Source organism: Girardinichthys multiradiatus, chromosome 6 (assembly GCF_021462225.1).
Source record: "Girardinichthys multiradiatus isolate DD_20200921_A chromosome 6, DD_fGirMul_XY1, whole genome shotgun sequence".
Classification (NCBI taxonomy): domain Eukaryota; kingdom Metazoa; phylum Chordata; class Actinopteri; order Cyprinodontiformes; family Goodeidae; genus Girardinichthys; species Girardinichthys multiradiatus.
The window spans coordinates 39219597-39242534 of NC_061799.1; the positions used below are offsets into that span (position 1 = coordinate 39219597).

The following is a 22938-nucleotide window of genomic DNA, read 5'->3' on the forward strand; positions in this document are numbered from 1 at the left end:
TCAGTCATTTGGGACAACATTGGATCATTCAGAGATCCTCACTGAACTTCTGGAGTGAGTTTGCTGCACTGAAAGTAAAGGGGCCTGGTAGCAACAAGGGAAGCATTCAGTCTAGCAATCAGGGATGTAAACAGGACAAACAATGAAAACCAGGAAGCTAATATACTGAGGGAAGTGGAGTATGAACCAATGAACCAGGAGAATGTGAGACAGCTGGGGACCAGGGATGCAGGAGAACTGAGGGAGAGTGACTGATTAACACAGAAGATCAGGGAGTACAAGGAAATTACCAAAACACATCTAAATGAACTGAAGCCAGTAAACAATGAAACTAACTAAAGAACATAAACAAGAAGGAAACCAGATCTAAAAGGAAATGTAGCTAGACACCTCTAACACCGGAGCCCAGGAAGCAACAAAACTAAACACAAGTAACAAAAACTAAACAGAAGGAATCTAATAAACATGAATGAACAGAAAAGCATGAGGCTTAGAAAAGAAACACTAGCACTGGCTGAGAAGAAGGAAATAAACAAAACACAAACTCAAAAACCTAACACTGGCAGATCCTGACACACAATTATTACTATGAGTTTACATCAAAATTTTCAGATCAAATCGAGATTTAAAGTAAGCTCAGCTGAACCCCTTCCTCAGTTTTAGGTCCAGGTGGGTCTTCAGCAGGGTGGCAGAGGACATCAAAACGCTGGGATGGAAAAGAGGAAAATATTGGTGAATAATTTCAGAAAACAATGTAACAGGAAATGCTTCAAAGAACAAATTGAGCCATAAGAGATTTTTCAGGACATATTCAGCTGTCTTCTTCATATTGAACGTGCTGAATTTTTGCCAAGAGTGTTTTTTATATTTTATTTTAGGGTTTAGTCTGTTTTCTGAGCCCCAACCTGTCTGAGGGTTCCTGGTGCCAAACATAGCTGTCCAGCTGCATACAGAGGCACTGTGAGCACAGAGGACAGGGTCATTGTCCATCCCAGAGCGTACGCCCAGTCAGGGTAAATGTACTTTTCATTAATCTTGACATGTTGAAAATGAACCAGATACAATATAAAGGAAATCTGGAAAAGCAAAAGACATTTTAAAAGTATTCAAACATAAACAAGACAACCTACAAGGCATCACATAAGGGTAAATTACAAATAGTCATTATGGGATTAAAGTTTAACTAGGATTTTATCGTCTTTTTGGAAGAAATGTTTCCTGACTTTCAGTCTATAAGAAGTTGTCATACTCACCAGTGACAACAGAGGAATCAGGAATTTCCAGCATAATTTAAAGAAAACAAATGGCCTGTGTCCTGTCATGTCTTCAATAATGCATAAAAGACGATCAGATCCTGATTAAAGATAAGATTGTTCATTATTATTACTAATTATTTGGAATATTTATGAGTTATAAGCCTTGTGTCTTTATGTGTCTTTATACACCATTTATTGTAGTAATAGTTAAAATAAAAATGTAACTTGTTCAGTATTAGGAATGTACCCTATATTTATATAATGGCATTTCTTTGTTTCGGTTACAGAGCCTCCTGATGTTTGCATCTAAATATTATATGATTGAAGTATCTCTCATACCTCTGCTGAACATTGTTCATTTTTACATCTGCTAGCGGCTTATTTGCTATCAATGTGCTTCCTGTAGTTTAGGAGCAATTTGGCTTAAATGAAAAAACTTGCATTTATTTAGTTTTAGTTAGTGAAAAATATGCCACAACATATCCCGTTTTTTTCTGCCAGAGCTGTAAAGAAAAGCATACCTGACTCAGCCACATTGTCAACAGTAACATCAAGTTTCTGAGCCATGAACCCCAGAACGGAGAAGACGACAAATCCAGCAACAAAACTGGTCCCATTGTTCAGCAGACAGAGCCAAAAGCAGTCCCTGAAGGTCAAAGTTATGAATTATTTAAAATATAAACTAATATTCCTCCGAACCACTTTGCAGATGCCAGTTTATGTGACATACTTGTAACAGTTGTTGTTGTAGTGATTGTAGCTGCCCAGAGCATTGAGAGTTCCTATAACCAGGCTGTAGGAGAAGAGGATTTGAGATAATGCCTCCGTCCAGACCTGTGGCACAGAGAAATATCAGTGTAACTGACTTCAGTTTATTTTAAGAAAAGTTATACCTGTTGGTCACACAGAAAACCATTTGAGCCTATCACTACTTTTAGACTGTTTTTTTTTTTGTACAGGTATTTTATTTTATTCCCACCACAATGTAGATGAGAAAACTTGGACCCACTGTGACTCATGTCAGTAGTTCAGATTGATGGTGGTATGTTGGATATTTTCTGAGTACACTTAGGACCCCTTAGTACAAACTATATAATGCAGCCTACCTGAGTATTGCTGGTGACTATGTCAATCCCTCTATGACCCCCATGAACCCATCTTCTAATAGCTACCTCTGGCTGGATAATGCAACATGTCACAAAGCTCAAATCATCTCAAACTGGTTTACTGATCAGTTTGATCTTGCTGAAGCAATACCACAAAGAAGTATGGTATTTCTGCAGAACAACTAGGGTCCAGTGTGGTACTAGCAAGGTGTCTGCTATTGTGTCACAGCAAAGTGTCCAAAGACAAGACAAATAAAGGTTCCAGAAATGTTAAAGTGTAATTGAAACATTCCTGCCCAATGTAGAGCAGTACACTTCAGGATTTACCAGTCTATGTGTTTTAGATTTGGAACTAGTGATGGTGAAATATTCCAGAGTAATTAGAAAACAGTAAAATCCCTTTTTAGCTGGTCAATGTTCATGTCTATTGTGTACGTTGAAGGGGATGCTTACTCCCTCTTGATGGAACCTGCAAACAGGCAACAGAAAACCTTTTTTAAGCAAGGGCAGTGCTCATACCACCCCTGAGAGTTTCATAGCGCCCAAGCAGTGAGCCCTATTGTCCATATAAAAAAAAACGCCACTGTGTAAACTCAAATGCCTGAAAATGTGCTTTTATGTATTTCATTTCATATTGGTAACGTAAAGACGAAGAATAAAAATACCTCAAGATTAGCCAGACGGTTAATATCTGGATACAGGTAGTAGTAAACTCCCTCCCAAGCTCCAGGCAAAGTCAGACCTCTGATAAGCAGGATGAAGAGCATCACATAAGGGAAGGTGGCTGTAAAATATGCCACCTAATAGGAGAAAAATATATCACTTTTAGTCAAGCTTAGGAAAAACTATTCAACTTCTTTGGAAACTGTTCATAAATACATCCACCTTTCCAGACGATTTGATGCCTTTCCAAATAGTAAAGTAACAGAACATCCAGCTGAACAGAAGACATAAAACAAGCTTCCAGCTCAGGGTGCCCAGCTCCTCAATACCAGAAGACATGTTCAGTACACGCCATCTGCAGACAAATGTTCAGGAGAAATAAATTAGAGGGTGTGTACCGGTTCAGTTCTGTAAGGAACATATATTCATGTTTTGTGTCACCAAAGAGTTTCTAAATTAGCAGAGAAGTGATTTGGACTCACTCCCAGAACTCAGTTGCAGCAGAGGAGATGTTGGTATAAGCTGCAGTAACATTAAATGAATTGAAGGACCGAAGGCCGAGACAGTAAACTGGATATGAATGATGGAAAAGAAAGTGTCAGAAATACAACCATTTTTGCTGGTTAAAATGTTGTCAGAAAATAATTTTCTTCATTTCTGCACACAATTTACAAATCTTAGATAAATTTATTTAATGAATGTATCGATATTTTATTTCTATCTTTGATTTATATGTTATTGACTACTCCAAGGCATTAATAAAGTTAAAATTACAATATGTTGACTTCCATCAACCAAACAAACAAACCAATTACAAATCCCAAATCAAGACCAATAAAATATTAAACATCTTTGTACCACCATAAAAGCATTAATAGTGACTAAAAATGTGATTCTACCTGTGTTCCAGGTGTTGTCACAGCTAGACCAGGGGAGCTGGGATCTGACTAAAAACACCAGGTTAAAGAGCGCCCAGACTTGGACTAAAATGTAGCTGAAGTCATAAAGTTTCATAATGAAGAACCCGTAACCAATCCCTGAAATATACAATAAAGGTATCATCATGAAAACCTGCAAATATTTTAATCTGTACTTTAGGTTAGAGCTCCACACTATGTTGAATCAATGTCTGGTCTTCGTTCACACTCTGCATGCCTAGAACAGATTTTTAACCAGTTAGTCAGGAAAATGTGTTAATTGTAAGCAGTCATCAAAGTATTTAGCAATAATTTTAGGTAATCTTATTTTAATCTTATTTTAATCTTAATAATCTTATTTTTCTATTTTTATTTTAGAACTCTTTATTTCACCTTCTGCCAGTGGACACAGTTTCCTCCAGCAGGTAATGAAACCTTCCTGGGTGTACTGACTGAATGAAGTTTCCATGAGGAAAAGAGGTATCCACACACCACTGCTAGCAGAGTATACGGCACCAGAAAGGCACCTATGAATAAGAAAACAAATATTTACAGATCTCATACTCTGGCATTGTCCTTTACATTAAATTCAGAGCTTGGTTTGTTACCTCCACCGTTCTTGCAGCACAGATAAGGAAACCTCCACACATTGCCCAGGCCCACGATGTTCCCTGCAACAGACAAAACATATTCAGTTTTACTGGCCCACTGCCCCCTGTCTCCAACCCCCCTCAGGTTTTCTGCTTTCCTTCTCTCTCTGTTCATCTCAGGCCCTTTTTGGCTCCTTGGCTATTCTTTCTGAGCAGAAAGAAAAGAGTTTTAAATGTGTTTTAGCCTAATTTGCTTATATGATTTACTAAAACTCAATTTGAATATATTTTATATTTGAGGTTGGCTTTTTGCTTTGCAAAAGATAGTTCTGTGTGGCCATGAGGAAGATATTTTAAAATCTTCCTAGAAATAAATGCAAAGGCATTTGTTTCTCAATCTTTCCAACATGAAATTTATATATGCTGTGTAAAAAGACATATAGCCCTTTCTTCTAAAATGCAATCATAATAAACGTTTTCTGTTTAAGTCAGTTAGGATTAATTATTTATGTTTTCCAGATGCCAGAATAATGAACAACATAATTTTCTAGAGAAATTTACATGTCTTTAAATTCAGACTTTTACATGTATTTCCTTAGTATTTGGTGGAATGGCCTTTAAATGTATAATTTGAGTCTAACATTTAGGATATCTGTCGACAAGCTTCTCACAATAGTTTCCTGGAGTTTTGGCCCATTTCCAGTGGCAGAACCTCTCCACAACATAATGCTGCCACCCTTTTACTACAAAGTTGTTATTGTGTATTCAGGCTTGCAAGCTTCCCACTTTTTTCTCCTAATGTCCATCTCTGGGACGCAGAACTTGTCTCCTTCATGAAAAGTATAATGGCTGAATATTCTTAATCTGCACAGAATTGTTTGTACAGATAGATGTGGCTCCTTCAGATGTCTGGACATTGTACCCAAGGATGAACCACACATGTGGAGGTCCGCAATTCTCTTCCAGAGAGTGTTAGAGATGATTTGAAACCACCTGTGGTGTCCGTCCATCCATCCATCCTACCGTCCATCCATGCAACACGAAAGGTTTAGTCTGATTCAATGCGAGATGGTAAGAAGAAAAAAGGTTTTGTGGCTTTTTAAACAGTGTATCTATAATATATGCTGACAACAAAAGACAAGTTTATTCAAATTTCAAAAAATACCAATTTCATACTGTATCATGAAACTGAAACATGCATAAATGGCACCAACTGTTACACATAACCACTCAATACATGTGAAATCATCTAACCTCTGGGACATGATAAATGCATTACAGATTAACTACAAAATTTTAAAAAGCCATAAAAAAACCTGTTCGTGGCAAAGCCGTGACCCACCCCCCTCCTTCTAATGCTTCCCTGGGGGACTGCCCATATGGCCCATACTTCTTTGCAGCTTCTTCAGAGTTGCTATGACCTGTTTTCTGTGTTAATTGGTCTTCATCATTCTGTTTGTGTACTAATGTTCTCTAAAAAACGTTTGAGGCCACCACAGAAAAAACTGGATTTACATGGATATTAGATTATGGCCCAGAGGATTCTACCTGCTAATTAGGGGAACTTTTAAAGGCAGTTGTTTGCAATGGATGTTAATTAGGGGTATCGAGCTAAAAGGGGATGAGTAATATGTGTACACCACACATGTTTAGCTGTAAAATAATTGAAAACTATTTATGATTTTCCCTCCACTTTAGCATTGTGTTTTATATAGCGTAAATGTGTGGTTGTAATGTTACAAAATGTGAAAAAGTTTAAGCAGTATTACTTTTGCAAGGCACTGTATGCTGAAGTGTAACAGTGCTGAAGCAATACTGTAATTCTGTATTGTGGGTCAAGGTTGTTTATGGTGCGATGCTAAATTATTAGTTTATGTTAGTTTATTGTTGCAAAACTTGGAGTTTTTTATGTGAAATGGAAAACACAGTTGAGCACCAACCTGTCTGAAGGTTAATTCTGTTAAAAAAACCCGAACAGCAGCCCACAGTGGCACCATCAGAACTGAGGACATAGACATGATCCTTTCCAGAACGTACGCCCAGTCAGGGACAGCAGGAGTTGTTACTCTTCAGGTGTTGATAATCAACCAGATACAAAACAAGGGTTGTCTGACAAGGTATTAAAAACAGTAAATAAAACAGGGTTATTGAAGCTACAACCATTTCCCTGATAAAGCTGAAATCTAAGTTTTTTTTATCCCACCTTTGACACAAGAGATATGACAATTTTCCAACAAAGTTTAAATAAAATAGATTGGTTATTCATTCACAGAGGATTATTTTCTCCACTGAATAAATGTACTGCATGGTGGCACACTCGGTAGCACTGTTGCTTTGCAGCTAAATGGTCCTGGGTTCAGCTCCTGGCCTGGGGTCTTTCTGCATGGAGTTTGCATGTTCTCCTTGGGTATGCATGGGTTCCCTCCGGGTACTCTGACTTCCTCCCATAGTCAAATAACATCACTGTTAGGTTAATTGGTCTCTCTAAATTGCCCTTAGGTATGGATGGGTGTGTGCATGGTAGTTTGTCCTGTGTGTCTGTGTTGCCCCTCATGGACTGGCGACCTGTCCAGGGTGTACTCCACTTCTCGCCTATAGACTGCTGAAGATAGGCACCAGCTCATCGCGACCATGCACAGAAAAAACTGAAATGGATGGATGGATGAATAAATGTCCTCAAATTGAAGGAAATTTCTTTTTCTAATTGTTGTTTTTCAGCTTGAGATAATGCTACTGCATTAAAACATTTGTTTATTTTGAGGTTGCCAATAAATGTGGAAAGTGCTACATTTGGTTAATATTTATTCAGTTCAAAATGTTAGAATGGTATATATAAAATTTTTGTTTCTGGGTAGAATTAACTTATTAAATTCCTACAGCAAGGCATTGACAAGCACTCAGAATCCTGACACGCTCTGATGCAAGCCCAGTAATCTATAAGCTGGAATATGTAAACTCTTTCTTAAGAGAGAAGATACTTGGATCTTCAAACCTGTGCATATTCTCAGTCCTCCAAGTCGTGGCAACTACAATAGACTTAAATGAAGGCAAACAGGTGGACCTGTCCATTAGAAACAGGAAAACAGAGTCAGTACTTATGTGGTACACAACACATAAAATACACGTAGGGAGTGTCATAACCAGCTACAGGTATGAAAAGGTCTATCTTGCTACATGTATCTTAAATTAAATGACTATATTAGTCTTTATGCGGACCTAATGTTGACCTCTTAATGTATTTGTAGCTACACTGAAGCCTGAAATTCTTCATACCTCTGCCATATTTAGATAAAATAATTTTCATCCAACCACAAAGTGTGCTTCTGATAGATAATGAGTCAGGCATCTGTCACACAATAATAAAAACAATAGGTATGAATAAAATTGGGCTTAGCTGTATCTAGAGGCTTTTATGCCTGTCTGACAGACGTATCTGTCATGTATCTATACATTCAATGTACAGTTTGCAAGAAATGTTTTTAGGGTGAGAAAAATAATTAACTATAGCTCACATTTTTGTATAGATATACAGTGCCTTGTGAAAGTACTCTGCCCCCTTGAACTGGTCAACCTTTTGCCACATTTCAGGCTTCAATCATAAAGATATAAAATTCTAATTTTTTGTGAAGAATCAACAACAAGTGGGACACAATCGTGAAGTGGAATGAAATTTATTGGATGTGTCAAACTTTTTTAACAAATAAAAAACTGAAAAGTGGGGCGTGCAATATTATTCGGACCCTTTACTTTCAGTGCAGCAAACTCACTCCAGAAGTTCAGTGAGGATCTCTGAATGATCCAATGTTGTCCCAAATGACTGATGATGATAAATAGAATCCACCTGTGTGTAATCAAGTCTCCGTATAAATGCACCTGCTCTGTGATAGTCTCAGTGGTTCTGTTCAAAGTGCAGAGAGCATCATGAAGACCAAGGAACACACCAGGCAGGTCCGAGATACTGTTGTGGAGAAGTTTAAAGCCGGATTTGGATACAAAAAGATTTCCCAAGCTTTAAACATCCCAAGGAGCACTGTGCAAGCAATCATATTGAAATGGAAGGAGTATCAGACCACTGTAAATCTACCAAGACCCGGCCGTCCCTCTAAACTTTCATCTCGAACAAGGAGAAGACTGATCAGAGATGCAGCCAAGAGGCCCATGATCACTCTGGATGAACTGCAGAGATCTACAGCTGAGGTGGGAGAGTCTGTCCATAGGACAACAATCAGTCGTACACTGCACAAATCTGGCCTTTATGGAAGAGTGGCAAGAAGAAAACCATTTCTCAAAGATATCCATAAAAAGTCTCGTTTAAAGTTTGCCACAAGCCACCTGGGAGACACACCAAACATGTGGAAGACGGTGCTCTGGTCAGATGAAACCAAAATCAAACTGTTTGACCACATTGCAAAACGATATGTTTGGCGTAAAAGCAACACAGCTCATCACCCTGAACACACCATCCCCACTGTCAAACATGGTGGTGGCAGCATCATGGTTTGGGCCTGCTTTTTGTCAGCAGGGACAGGGAAGATGGTCAAAATTGATGGGAAGATGGATGGGGCCAAATACAGGACCATTCTGGAAGAAAATCTGTTGGAGTCTCCAAGAGACCTGAGACTGGGATGGAAATTTATCTTCCAACAAGACAATGATCCAAAACATAAAACCAAATCTACAATGGAATGGTTCACAAATAAACGTATCCAGGTGTTGGAATGGCCAAGTCAAAGTCCAGACCTGAATCCAATCGAGAATCTGTGGGAAGAGCTGAAGACTGCTGTTCACGAACGCTCTCCATCCAACCTCACTGAGCTCGAGCTGTTTTGCAAGGAAGAATGGGCAAGAATTTCAGTCTCTCGATGTGCAAAACTGATAGAGACAAACCCCAAGAGACTTGGAGCTGTAATTGCAGCAAAGGGTGGCGCTACAAAGTATTAACGCAAAGGGGCCGAATAATATTGCATGCCCCACTTTTCAATTTTTTATTTGTTAAAAATATTTGACACATCCAATAAATTTCATTCCACTTCCCTGATTGTGTCCCACTTGTTGATTCTTCACAAAAAAAATTTATTTTATATCTTTATGTTTGAAGCCTGAAATGTAGCAAGAGGTTGACCAGTTCAAGGGTGCCGAGTACTTTCACAAGGCACTGTATAATATCCTGAAAATCAGATTTGTTGACCAAAGACGTGAGAATGTTTAAGAAACACCTTACTATGCACAAGTGCAGATTGGGTAAATAAAATCTATCAGGGTTTTATTTGTATGGGTCATATGAGCCTGTTGTTGTCAAATTGTATAGTTTTTTTTTCTTGTTCTTGTTGGTTTTATTATAAAAACGCTACAGGTTCAGCTAAGGTACAGACTTCCAAGGGTGCACCTGTAAGAAAAATGTTATTGTGTGTAATGTTAAGATCCTTTATACTTTGTAATTCCACAGCATTAATGTTGCATTACTGTGTACATGCTGCACTAAGTATGAACATATGTGCAGATGTGAGTTCTCACTGGAGTGCTGTGACCTTAAAAGACTGAACCAAAAACTCCACTAAATAGTATTGGCTAGAAGTTATGTTACCCAAGTTCCAAAAAGAAGGGGGAGCCCTGTCATCACAAACTGTGCAAAGATGATAGTTTGTGTAAACCTGAAGTATGTGAAGGGGAAGAGCTATAGATAAAGGGAGACTCATTCTCTGTATTAGTTAGTCAGCTTGGAACAACTGAGACACTTTATAGGTTGTCTTTGGTTGAACTCCTTGCAAGTAAAATTTGGTTGTGTCTTTCTGACCTTCCTACTGAGGCTAATGTGGCTCAGTAGGAAGAGTAGTCGTCTTGCAATCAAAACGTTGTGGGTTCAATTCCAGCTTCCTCCTGCCATATGTCGATGTGCCCCTGGGCAAGGCACTTAACCTCAAGTTGCCTACCGATCTGCGTATTGGTGTATGAATGTGTGAGTGCGATTGGGTGAATGTGACTCTAGTGTAAAGCGCTTTGAGTGGTCTGCATGACTGGAAAAGCGCTATATAAGTTCAGTCCATTTACCATACCAGCAACAGACCATCACATCACCTTGTGCCAATGGACAGACTTTCCACCAACAGGTGATGAATCCTTCATGGGTGTACTGACTCCAATAGAAACAGGGTGTGTGGCTCCAAAAAGGCACCTGTAAAGAAAACGTGAAAAATTTGAGCATATTTTAAATTTTACACTACCTTTAAATTTAAAACAGAATTAACAGCTGTTAATTATTCTTTTTACCTCCACCATATTTATAGCAGAGATTAGGAAATCCCCCCACATTTTCCAGGCCCCCTACATTCCCTACGAAAAGTAAAACATATTCTGTCTCCAAACTTCATTGGATTTTCAGGTTTTCCCCTTTCTCCATTTATATCTAGATCAACAGCTTCATCTATTGCCGCTGTGTGAAAAGACATTGAGTTTTTATCAGATGTTTCTCCTAATTTGAAAAGCAAAATGGCATTTAAATAGATTATACTCTTAATGCTGAAAATTTGTTTTGCAAAATAAAAAAAAAGTCAGATAGTTCCAGGTTTAACATGGTAAAATTATTTCTTAATGTTGCAAAACCGCAGGCAAAAGATAATAGAATGGTATAGTCTTTGTGTTTTAATAGTGGTTTTCATCTATTTCATTAAAATGTGGAAATATTATTTATTTAGAATCCCTAAATATCTTTACATCTTCTCCTGCTTTTCGGTGAAGATGTAGAAGTGGACACATGAAGGTACAAGTAGTTATGATCACATTTATGCAACAATTTATTTCCAGGAGGACCAACAGAACATCGAAAGTAGAAAACATAAATCTTGGTTTCTGATGTTTAGATAAATTACAGTGCTTTGCAAAAATATTGATACCCCCTAAACTTTTCCACAGGTTTTCATATTACACTTTACAACCACAACAAACTATTTAAATGAGATTTTATGAGATTTACCAACAATAAGTAGGACATAACTTTGAGAGAAAATGATCCGTTGTTTTAAAAATTTTGCAGATACAAATCTGAAATGTCTGACATGTATATGTATTTATTCATATACATGCCCAAGGCGTTCCCCGGCCAACCAAGAGACATAGTCCCTTCATCGTGTCCTAGGCCGTCCTGTGGGCCTCCTCTCAGTGGGACGTGACTGGAACACCTCCTGGGGGAGGCGTCCAGGAGGCATTCGAAACAGATGCCTGAGCTCTCTTGATGTGGAGGAGCAGCGGCAATACTCTAAGCTCCTAGAAAATCCTGTCCATGAAAGTTATGAATAGGACCGGTGACAAAGGGCAGCCCTGCCAGAGTCCAACATGTCCAACTTAGTGCCGGCAATGCAAACCAAACTCCTACTCTGCTTGTACAGAGACCGGATGGCCCCTAATAAAGGGCCTCCGACTATATACTCCTGGAGCGTCCACCACAGGGCACCACGAGGACACGGTCCAGTGTCTCCTCCAGGTCCACAAAACACATGTGGCCCGGTTGGACAATCTCCCATGAACCCTCGAGCACCCTGTAGCGTGTGTAGAGCCAAGGTCCAGTGTTCCACGGCCGGGACAGAGACCACACCGCTGCTCCTGAAGTCAATGTTCGACTATTGGCTGAACTCTCTTCTGCAACACCCGTTCTAGTGAAGGGGTACCACCACCCTGGTCTGTCAGTCCAAAGGCACCTAATACCATACCGCCCCAAAATAAAATCCAGTGCTATCAATTGCCTTCAGAAGACATCTTATTAGTAAATATTGTCCATCTATTTTTAAATTAATCACATTTAAATGCAGTTCTTCTGTGAAGGTCTCAGATGTTTGTTGGAGAACATTAGAGAACAAACACCATCATTAAGACAAAGGAACACAGTATACAGGTCAGGGAGAAAGTTCTGGAGATGTGTAAAGCTGGGTTAGGTTATAAAACAGTTTCCCAAGCTTTGAACATTACACAGAGCTCTGGTGGTTGTGGAAAAAGAATGGAACAACTGGCAACAAAGGAGTTGTGACGACAAATAACAGCTATATTAAAAGGATTTAGTTTACAATTTGTGAAATATGTCACACTGCAGTAAATGTGCGCAAAAGCATCAGCATGACAACCATGCTGATGCTTTTGATCCATCAAGAGGTAGTGTTTAAAATCTTATTTCACAGGAAGACACGAGGAGCATCTGCAACTGCTGAAGAATCTTTCTGGAGAGAATTTTGTGTTTTCCAGTGGCATTTTATTTCATCATCAAACGTGATTTGACATTTTTATGTTATTTAATCAAAGGAAGGTTTGGAACACTAAGTGGGAAAAACTATCTTCCAGATGTTGAACAAGTGCTGAAAGTATTCATACCCCACACCAGATGTGGTATTCCAAATTCGGTGCTGAAGACTTTAGAGTTACGTTAGCAGGTGATTTTTTTACAGTTCTAAGTTGGCTCAGAAGCCTCTCAGGGATGAGTGCTTGGTTCTTTTCTCTTTTGTCTTCTGACACATGATTGTACTGTTAAATTTAGCACAGCCCACCAATTAAATTTGGTAGCGTTACAACAGTGATGAGAAATTGCACATTACAACCTGGCACTGCAGCTGGTGTGTAACAAACAGGAAGACTTTGTAAAATATGGTGAGAATGGCTAAGAGGGCAAAGGGGGTTTCAGCAGCATCTTCAAAGACCCTTTTCAAGAAGAAAAATGCATAAATAGTTTTTCTTCTTGAGATTAAACAATTAATTTCAAACACAAAAGAATAAAAAATACATCATGTTTTGTGCTCAGATGAATTGATTCACTTTACCTCAACAAAGATTTTCTACTTACATCCAGATAATTGTATTGAATTGATTAATTCTGCCTCCTATATAACCTATCCTTTCATAATAAAGTATTAAATGTTAATTTTTTATCCTTCAGGCGTGAATAAAAGCAAGGTACCAAATGTTTTTCTCATACAGCCTAATTCCACGTACTCAGTAAAACTAAGTCACATTACTTTAGTTGTATTTTTATATCGTCACCCAAATCTCCTGTCTAACAACTGTTATGTTTTATAATAACTTGTGATGTACCTTCTAATGATGCCTAGAAGGGGGATTTTGCCACTTTGTTGTATCACCACCAAACATGATTGGCTGGTTTGTGTTGAACCTAACAGCACAGTCCAGAAAAGCTGAGTAGGGCAGCTGCAGAGTAACTGACAGGAAAGCTTTGTAAAGTTTAGTGAGAAGGACTGAGAGTCAAGGCGGTCTCAGTACTTTGGAGACCAGCTTGAATAAGAGAAGGTGATAGCCTGTGGTACTGTTACTGATTTATTTGGCCCTGTTTTCATCTCCTGCCATCTGATATGGCTTAACAAAGTCAAGAAACCCAGACAGTGAAACAGACAGATTTATAAAATAACTAAACTCTTCAAAACATTCATATTGTTTGTTTTAATGGACTTATCCAGCCAAAAGTAATTCTGTCTTGACATATGAAAAATGCGTCTGGCGAAAAAACAAAAACTGACAAGGTTTCTTCTGGTTTAAGAGCCCGCGTTGTTCCTGACTAACAGAAGGATCTCCGTTCATAAAAATAATAGGTAGTTAGTGGGAAAGATAAAGGTTTCTGGGAATTTAGACAGCAGAAAGATGCGATGGAGGAATTGAATGATCATCCTATGAGGAAACATAGAGAGAAAAGAGAAAATCTTAGAAAATGTGGAGACAGAGGACAGTGGATCAGCAAAGCAGAATATGTTCTGGTTGTTGCAGGAAGTATTGTTGGTCTGGGAAATGTGTGGAGGTTTCCTTACCTCTGCTACAGGAATGGTGGAGGTATATATAAACCTTGACCATAGTATCATTGTTTTGTTTGTTTTAGGAGAGAGTACATTTCTTGTTTATGGATCATAGGTGCCTTCCTGGTGCCATACAGCCTGTTAGCAGTTGTTTGTGGGATTCCTCTGTTTCTGCTTGAGTCTTCAGTTGGTCAGTGCACCCAGGAAGGGTTTATCACTTGCTGGACAAAACTCTGTCCTTTAGCACAAGGTGAGATTATCAGAATTAAAACTGTGTAGTCATCTGTTTCAGAAATTTTAAACTTTTACGTGTGTCTGTTTAAAGATGGTCTGTGTAAAAACTGTTTCCATTTCTTTCACAGGAATTGGAGTTGGACAGCTGATGATTTCACTTTGTTTCTTCATCTATATCTTGATTGAAGCTTGGGCTTTCTTTTACCTCATGTTTTCATTTAGGTCCCATCTGCCCTGGGCAAGCTGTAACAACACCTGGAACACAGGTAAGGCAATGGAAATACTCTTCATTGACATTCTGAGAAGCAGAATTGTCTAGATATGAACCAAAGCTTATATAGTGATATAAAACAATTGTCATTGTAAATTCTAACATAATTTTTCATTAAATCTAGTTAACTGCATTGGTATGACCTCCACTTCTCCTAATGTGACTGAAAATCCAACCAACTCCTCCTCTGCTGCCACTGAGTTCTGGGAGTGAGTATTTCTACTTTTTTCATCTCTTGAACAGGATCTATATAATCACAAAGTCGCTTTTGTTCTGTGCCTGTTTTTCTGTTTATTTAAATCAGTTTTCTTCAGGTTTCAATTCATTTGGTAAAGGAGGCAATAGGAAGATCATAAACAGCTGCAAGACTCAGTTGCATTAAGATTGTGTCACAGGAAAGAATAATTTCTATGCTTGTAGTTTAATTTCACACCAGACCCTCATCAGTAACTCTTAGGTGGTCTAAATCCATCTGTACAGCTGCTGATATCAGATCTCATGTCTCTGTTCAACTTTCTTCTATAGACGTCGGGTTCTAGGCATGTCTGCAGGTATTGAGGACCTGGGCAATGTAAGATGGGAGCTCGCTGTTTGTCTTCTGGCCTGCTGGGTGTTGTGTTATTTCAGCATCTGGAAAGGTGTCAGATCCTCTGGAAAGGTCTCATGCAAACATTCAAAATCTTCATTTTTTTCTTACATATCTGCATTTTTTTTTCTGCACATATTTTTCTCCTTTCCACTCTAATTGGCACCACTTTTAAAGATTTGTAAATAAAAAAAACATTTTTTGCAGTAGTATACTCAGCCCACCATTTAGTTTAAGTACATTAGTCTGGAGGGAAAAAATAATCCCAGTAGTGCAAAAGAATGTTCAAAGGCATTTCAAGGGCACCCCCAAACAAATCATTCTTTGTCCCCAGATTTATATTTTCTATAAAACATTGAGTGAGCTGAAGAGAGGAGAGCATAGCAACATGTCAAAAATGCCTTTTCTTCAGTCTTGTTAAGTATTTATGACTCCAAATTTGAAGGAAAAAAAATCAAAAAAGAAATCACCATGTCATTTTCTTCTATCTATTTTAGATTGCTTACTTTACAGCCACATTCCCCTATTTGATGCTCCTGGTATTACTAATAAGGGGGTTGACCTTACCTGGAGCTTGGCAAGGGATCTACTACTACCTGCTTCCTGATGTAAAACGTCTGGCTAATCTAGAGGTGACTATTTTATTGTATTGTAATTAATGGCTTGAGCATTATAGGTGTTTATTGTACTGCAGTTTAATAAACTTCCAACAACCCATCCAAACCATTTCCCTTGATACTGCAGCTGTATTACACAGTTGGTTTACTCTCCGGTCACAATCATCATCAGTTACCAGTGGTGTTCCCCATGGAACAACCCTGGGGACACGTATTTTCTTAATTTATGCTGTCCTTCTTAACTTTGTTTTTCAGTTTCACTGCTGTCCAGATGACACACTGTTGTATCTGTCAGCTAACTAAGATTCTATAATATAAATATATTTGTTTATTTATACAAATATATTTTTTAGAAATTAAAACCTTGACTGCTCATAATTTACTTTAATTCTTCAGTGATGAAACAGGAAGTTTTTTTGTTGGCTTCACACATTTTCTCTCTGAATCTCTGAACCTCTCAGTCACAATGATAATTCTGCTGCTCTTTATGTAATGTTTGGTAGCACACTTTCTTTGGAAAAACACAAATACTTATTAGCTGCTGTTACTTTGTTTATGCATCATCAAACACCTTCATCAGTCTCTCAAACCTGCTATTAATCTTATAACTATTTTAGATAAAGACTTTTTTCTAATGATTTAGTGTTTAGACTTTTTAAAATATTTTTTTGGTTGTTATTGTTGTTTTTTGTTGTTGTTGTGGTTGTTTTATTCAGGTCTGGATAGAGGCAGGGTCACAAATATTTTTCTCCTACAGCCTAACTGCAGGAACACTTAATGTCTTGGGAAGCTACAATGAGTACAATAATGACTGTTACAAGTAAGTCATTTTATTTTAGTTACAACTTTTTTGATCAACGCAAACATTTCTGTCTACAAACTGCTATAACATGCTATAACATCTTTTCTCAGGGACTGCTTTTGGCTATGTCTGCTAAACAGTGGAACAAGTTTTGTTGCTGGATTTGTTGTCTTCTCTGTATTGGGATTTATGGCTCAGAAACAGGGTGTGACGGTTGACAGAGTGGTTGAGTCAGGTATTTAAATCTATTAATGACAAAAATAATTTTAAAAGACCAAGAACCTTCCGAATTTATCGTTTGACCCTCAGGTCCAGGTTTGGCCTTCATTGCTTACCCTCAGGCTGCAGCCATGATGCCTTTACCCCAGTTCTGGAGTTTCTGCTTCTTCCTGATGCTGATTCTGCTCACAGTTGACACACATGTAAGATGCACTGGTTGCTGCACCATATTCATAATAACTGATATGGGTGTAACTTGTTTTGCCCCCCCAGTTTGTTATAGTGGAGAGCTTCATCACCACAGTGACTGATTTATTTCCAAAGTTGTTTCGTGTGCCGGTGAAGCACGAGCTCTTTGTCCTGCTCATCTGTTTATTGAGCTTCTTTGTACATCTGATTTTAGTTACTGAGGTAAGCACATGATTTTCTGCCCAACAATGCTAGCAAAATCAAGAAAACATGACTTACCTCAAATATTATTTAAAGTATTATTTGTTTTGTCTTATAGGGTGGAATTTACATCTTCCAACTTATAGATTTTTTTGGTTCTACCAGAGTCTGCCAGAATTTCATGGCAATATGTGAATGTCTCGCTGTGGGTTGGATAATTGGTAAGTATAAATCACTTTAATTCACACTTTATTTGTCTTATTTACAGTAAATCTCACAATTACATGAAGAATTTCCATAATTCAAGCTGGGTTTTTTGTAGTCGTTCAAATTGTCAGATTTGTTTGTTGCAAGTTAACTTTTTTAACATTGTTGAAGACATGACAGGGAAGAGGCCATCAGTTTTCTTTAAAGTATGCTGGAAATTTGTCATTCCTCTCCTTTCATTGGTGAGTCTGAAAAGCTGTCGACTATTCAAGATTTTTATACAAGTTCATTAACTATGGTAGATTAAACAAGAACTTTGAATAAAATTGCCATGATCCTTAGGTCTCAGATTTTGTAGTTCATTTGTGATTGTGTTCCCATCATCTCCGTTTTGTTGATTATGTTTTATAAGACCTTGCCATGTCCTGTTCATTTTTCTCTGTTTATTAGTTATTCCTTTGTGCTTGGTTTTTTAGTTTATTATCTCATGATTAACACACAGCCATCCTGTAGAACAGTGGACCAGATCTTTTCCCTCGTGGGCTCCTCATTGTTCATGGGACTTTGGTGATTGTGTCCCCTGAAGTATTCTGTGATGTTTTAACTATGTGACCAGGGTACACATAATAAGGCCATCTGGTCTTGTATACCCAAAACAAGAGCTGTGTCCTCATTCTTAGAACAAAGTCGAGCTTGTTCCCAGTCTGGGTTGGACTGGGTTGGTGCTAGGGCTGCTCCTTGTCCCCGATGTTGTTTGCGGTGTGCATGGACAGGATCTCTAGATGAAGTCATGAGGGTGAGGGTTTCTGGTTTGGGTCTTTGCAGATGATGTGGTTGTGTTGGAGCCATGACCCTCAGTGTGCACTGGAGAGCTTTCTAGTTGAATACAAAATGGCTGGGATAGGAATCAGCTTCTCTAAGTCTAAGGGCATCGTTCTCAGCTAGATTAATAATAGACTGCTACCCCCAGGTAAGGACTTGGTCTCTGCCAGAAGCAAAGGTTCGACAATCTTGGTATCTAGTTTACAAGTGAAGGTAGGATGGCGCTGGAGATGAACCATTGGACTGGGGTCTTATATGCAGTAATGTAGGTGTAGCATTGGTCTTTTGTTGTGAAGATAAAAATGTATTCTAAAGGTTTATAGGTCTGTCTACTTTCTGACCCTTACCGGTGGTCATAAGATGTATCTAAAAAAGTGAGATTCCAAATACAAGCGGCTAAATGTAGCGTTAGAGATAAGGTGTAGAGCACCATCATCAGAGAGGTGCCCAGAGTAGAACTGCTGTTTGTAGTTCCTCTGCAACAAAACGGGTCAGCTGAGTTAGTTTGGATGCCTCCTGGACACATCCTCTTGGAGGTTTTCCAGGCATATCTCACTGGGCAGAGACCCTGGGGCAGGCTCAGAACTTGCTGGAGGGACTGTATATCCCTTCTGGCCCGGAATCGCCTTGGGATCCTCCAGAATGGAAAACAGAGTGGTACTGGACATGGACGGACAGACAGATGGATGGACGGACGGACTTGTGAAACTTGTTAAAATGTTTTTTACTTTGTTTTTTTTGCCAGTTATAAAAAAGGCATTAAGTTTCCTAACGTTTTTTTATTTATTTTTAAAATTAGCTAATTTAACAACATTAGCCTATTTACAAAATGTTTAACCACAAACTATTTGTTCATGCAACTTCAGATTTCCCTCATCTTGTATCTGGTTGATTACCAACACCTAAAGATCAATGATTGGTACGTTTACCCTGACTGGTCGTATGCACTGGGGTGGACCCTGACGCTTTCCTCTGTTGCAATGGTGCCTCTGTGGGCAGCTGGAAAGCTGTGTGTTACCAGAGGATCCTTCAGACAGGTCAGAGAAAAAACAAATTGGCTCTGAGGTGACATAAACTTGAAGCAACAGTTAAGACTTTTAAAAATGATGATTTCATTTTTTCTAGAGATTGTCCATCCTTTGTTGCCCTGCTGATAATCCGGTCCAACAGAGAAGAGAGGGAATTGAAACAAGAGAAGAGAAGTGGGAAAATCTGCAGACATCTACAGAAGAAACGTAACCTGCAGAATCAAAATTAGTGAATTTCTTTTTTTTATTATTTTGTGGCTCTAAATGATTTTATTTGTAAGTTGAACGACAGGAAATGGAGTGGAGTGTGAGGGGAAGACATGCAGCAAAGGTGAAGACAGCCGGGACTTGCACCCATGATGACCGCATAAAGGACTGTAGCCTCCATACATGGGTCGCGCGCTGTACCCCTGCACCACCATCACGCCCAATTTTTTGTGAATTTCTTCTAAATTATCTCCTGTTGATCATTGAAAGTCATTTGTGTTTAACTTGGACACAGTAATCTCTGGGAACTTGAGTTTTGGGAGTATTTTTTGACATTTTTTAAACAGTCAATGAACTGAATTAACTAATTAAAACCCATTGACTAAAAACTGTGATTACCTGCATGTCTAGCTTTAACAGGGTCAACTGCTTGTTATTTAAAAAAATTATCTCAATCAAAAACTAAATATGAATTAATGTTTTGGTTTCCTGCTGATTTCAGAGCACCCATTTTCAATCAAACTGTGTACTCTATGGAAAACCAACTTTTCTCTTCCTGAAAGTTTTTTTGGGGGCAACACTAATGTTCAGAGGCCAGCTTCATGGCTTGGACTGGACTTTATTGTTCTTGTAGTACTTAGCGTTATTATTGACTAGAATAAATAGTTACATCAAATTCCATTCTTTCTATCCCTCGTCTTTTTTTTTCCTGTTGCTTTCCCTCTCCATTTTCTTCTTCTCGATCCCTTTCCTTGTTTATTGGTCGTTTCTTTCTTTCTTTTCATTTCTTCTTTCTTTTCTTCTTCTTTTTACAACCCCCCTTCCATCGGACAGACTCCAAACGCCTGAGTCTCCATAAAAATAGAAAGAAAGCATGACAAACAATAAGATGTTATTTAAATTATTGTACCTAGTTTTTTTTTTTATCATATTTTGACTTAAAATACATATGTCTTAGTTTGGTACTGTATTTTTACTGAGTTTAATCTACATTTGGAATTATTATTTTGGAATTATTATGTAAGTGTTATTAAAACACTTACAGCAATAATGGCTTTTGTTAAGTCAAAACTCACTTATTCATTAATTGTTTTCTTATTCAGAAGACCTTCCTCGTTGACGCTACATAAGAAGGATATGGTTATGTTGTCATCTCTTTGCACTAAGTCTCATTGAGGCCCAGCGCCTAATGCTTTCACAATTATAAGTCTTCAGTTCAAGCTACATGACTGAAATGAGCGAGACACAGCTGTCGACTAAGAGGCTTAGCTGGATGCTGAGCTGCATCATACACGGTGTGAGGGGGGGCTCAAATAAATATGTAACTGTTGTGAATAAACCTCCCAGTTGTTGTTTTTTTCTACCATTTTGTTTAAAGTGACGGAATATTTTATACAGGAAGAAATAAGAACTCAATGTAGAACTTTTCTTTTATCCTAGAGCACCAGTGTGACAGATGAGAACCAGCAGGGAGTGTGGCCTAAATGGACTTTTTGTTCTGTAATATTTAGACTGCCCAGTTACCCCACCCTCTAACTCTTTCAGTGAACACATAAGCGGGCCAGTAGAACTGGTATTTGGATTAGCTAAGCACTTCAACATGAAAAAGGATATCCTGTGGTGTTTCTGGGAGTGGTCTGGAAATGTGCACAGGCATTGGTGGTTTACCATGGCTTTTTGCTCCATAACGGCATCTGTTGAATGAGGTCAGACATTATGCATTTTTCTGTTGTTGAAGAGGAGCTTCCACAGCTGCAGTCTCCACAGTATTCAGCCCTAAAGACAGCTGATTCACAAGCTAAAGTTACTGTACATCCCACGTTGGGTATAACAAAGTCACCACTGTTCCTCATATATCTCTTAAACAAATTAGACACACCCATCTTCCACGTAAGTCAGACAATTCCAAACTGTATCAATTTATTCAGTATTTTACTGGGAATTCAGGAAAACATTCAAGTTTAGAGACAGTTTATGTGCCTTTTTGATTTACCAGAACTACTGATTTATTTTCTGATTGTTCTGTTGGATTTCTGCAAATATACACCTCATATTTTATCAGGTACATCTGCCTAGGATCCAACAAGGTGCTGGAAACATTCCTCAGAGATTTTGGTTCACACTGAAATGATAGCATCATGCAGTTGCTGCAGATTGATCAGCTGCACATTCAATGATGTGACTCTCCCATTCTAACACATGCCAGAGCTGCTCAGTTGGATTGAGGTCTAGAGGATATGGAAGTCATTGGAATAGACTGAACTTCCTGTCATGATCTAAATGCCTGTTTGAGATGACATTGACCATTATCTTGCTGGAAGTAGCCATCAGAAGATGGCACACTGTTGTTATAAAGGGATGGAAATGCTTAGTAACATTCTCAGGTAGGTTGTGGTGTTTAAACAATGCTCAGTTGGTAATAAAGGTGTAATTAAGTGTTCCATGAAAATATCTCCTACACTATTATACTTCTACCCCAGCCTAAATGGATCCACTCTTTCATGTTCTGACTCTAAAATCTAAATGAGTCATTTGAAATTGAGACCCATCAATGATTGCAATGTTTTTTTTCCAGTTTGTTATTGCTAAGTCTGTTATTTAGTAAGCATGCACAGACTGTAGCCCCAGTTTCTTGTTCTTAGCTGACAGGACTGGCCTCCCAGGGTGGTCTTCTGTTGATGTAACCCATGTGCTTCAAGGACCAATCTGTTGTAGTTTCAGAGATAGTATTCCTTGAACATTATTTGTAAAGAGTGATTGTTTGTTTATGTTAGCTTTCTCTCATCTGAAACTGGTCATCTCATTCTCCTCTGACCTCAGACTTCAACAAAGCATTTTCATGCTCACAACTGCTAAATACTGGATGTTCTCTCTTTTTAGGACCATTCTCTGTAATCCTAAAAGAGAGAATAGTTGGGCATGAAAATCCCAGTAATTCTGTAGTTTTTAAAATGCACAGACCAGTTCATCTGGCACCAACAGCCATTTCATGTTCAAAGTCACTTTGACCATCTTTCTTCAGATCCTCCACTTAAGTTTCAGCAAGTTTTTCTTTGCATTTCTAGATAGCGAAATGCATTGGGTTTCGGCCATGCGATTCCAGGTTTTTTTTAGGAAGCAATTGAACAGGTGTACCTAATAAAAGGGCCACTGAGTGTACGTTGTTATGCAATGTATCACCTACAATCGTTGTTTTCTGTGCAGCGGATAGGTTTTACTGTGGTAAACATTTTCTTTCTTGCAG

General features: G+C 38.4%; 2 protein-coding genes across 2 annotated transcripts; one reads left to right on the plus strand and one right to left on the minus strand.

Annotated features, from left to right (window-relative positions):
* LOC124870473 (sodium- and chloride-dependent betaine transporter-like) lies at positions 1-4190 on the minus strand. Its single transcript, XM_047369183.1, has 8 exons — positions 3925-4190; positions 3508-3595; positions 3248-3380; positions 3028-3162; positions 1987-2090; positions 1778-1902; positions 906-958; positions 1-706 (listed from the first exon to the last, which is right to left on the minus strand). Exons 1-8 carry the CDS (start codon positions 4088-4090, stop codon positions 626-628), a joined length of 885 nt encoding a protein of 294 aa, XP_047225139.1. The 5' UTR covers positions 4091-4190; the 3' UTR covers positions 1-625.
* Positions 4191-14167: 9977 nt separating this feature from the next.
* Positions 14168-20990, plus strand: LOC124870138 (sodium- and chloride-dependent betaine transporter-like). The gene is made up of 14 exons (XM_047368663.1): positions 14168-14348; positions 14427-14561; positions 14674-14811; positions 14941-15025; positions 15342-15474; positions 15900-16034; positions 16736-16839; positions 16932-17056; positions 17131-17243; positions 17314-17451; positions 17549-17662; positions 17790-17879; positions 19326-19496; positions 19585-20990. Exons 1-14 carry the CDS (start codon positions 14168-14170, stop codon positions 19696-19698), a joined length of 1776 nt encoding a protein of 591 aa, XP_047224619.1. The 3' UTR covers positions 19699-20990.
* The last annotated feature ends 1948 nt before the right edge of the window (positions 20991-22938 follow it).

What these genes read in the sequence shown, in the direction of transcription:
- LOC124870138 (XM_047368663.1), top strand. Translation starts at nt 14,168, where the DNA reads ATGGAGGAATTGAATGATCATCCTATGAGGAAACATAGAGAGAAAAGA. An exon ending in AACGTCTGGCTAATCTAGAG is followed by an intron (nt 16,035 to 16,735) that starts GTGACTATTTTA and finishes TGTTTTATTCAG; the next exon opens with GTCTGGATAGAGGCAGGGTC. An exon ending in ATCTGATTTTAGTTACTGAG is followed by an intron (nt 17,452 to 17,548) that starts GTAAGCACATGA and finishes TTTGTCTTATAG; the next exon opens with GGTGGAATTTACATCTTCCA.
- LOC124870473 (XM_047369183.1), bottom strand. Translation starts at nt 4,090, where the DNA reads ATGATGATACCTTTATTGTATATTTCAGGGATTGGTTACGGGTTCTTC. An exon ending in ACCGTCTGGCTAATCTTGAG is followed by an intron (nt 2,091 to 3,027) that starts GTATTTTTATTC and finishes TCTGTGCCACAG; the next exon opens with GTCTGGACGGAGGCATTATC. An exon ending in TGACAATGTGGCTGAGTCAG is followed by an intron (nt 959 to 1,777) that starts GTATGCTTTTCT and finishes CTGTGCTCACAG; the next exon opens with TGCCTCTGTATGCAGCTGGA.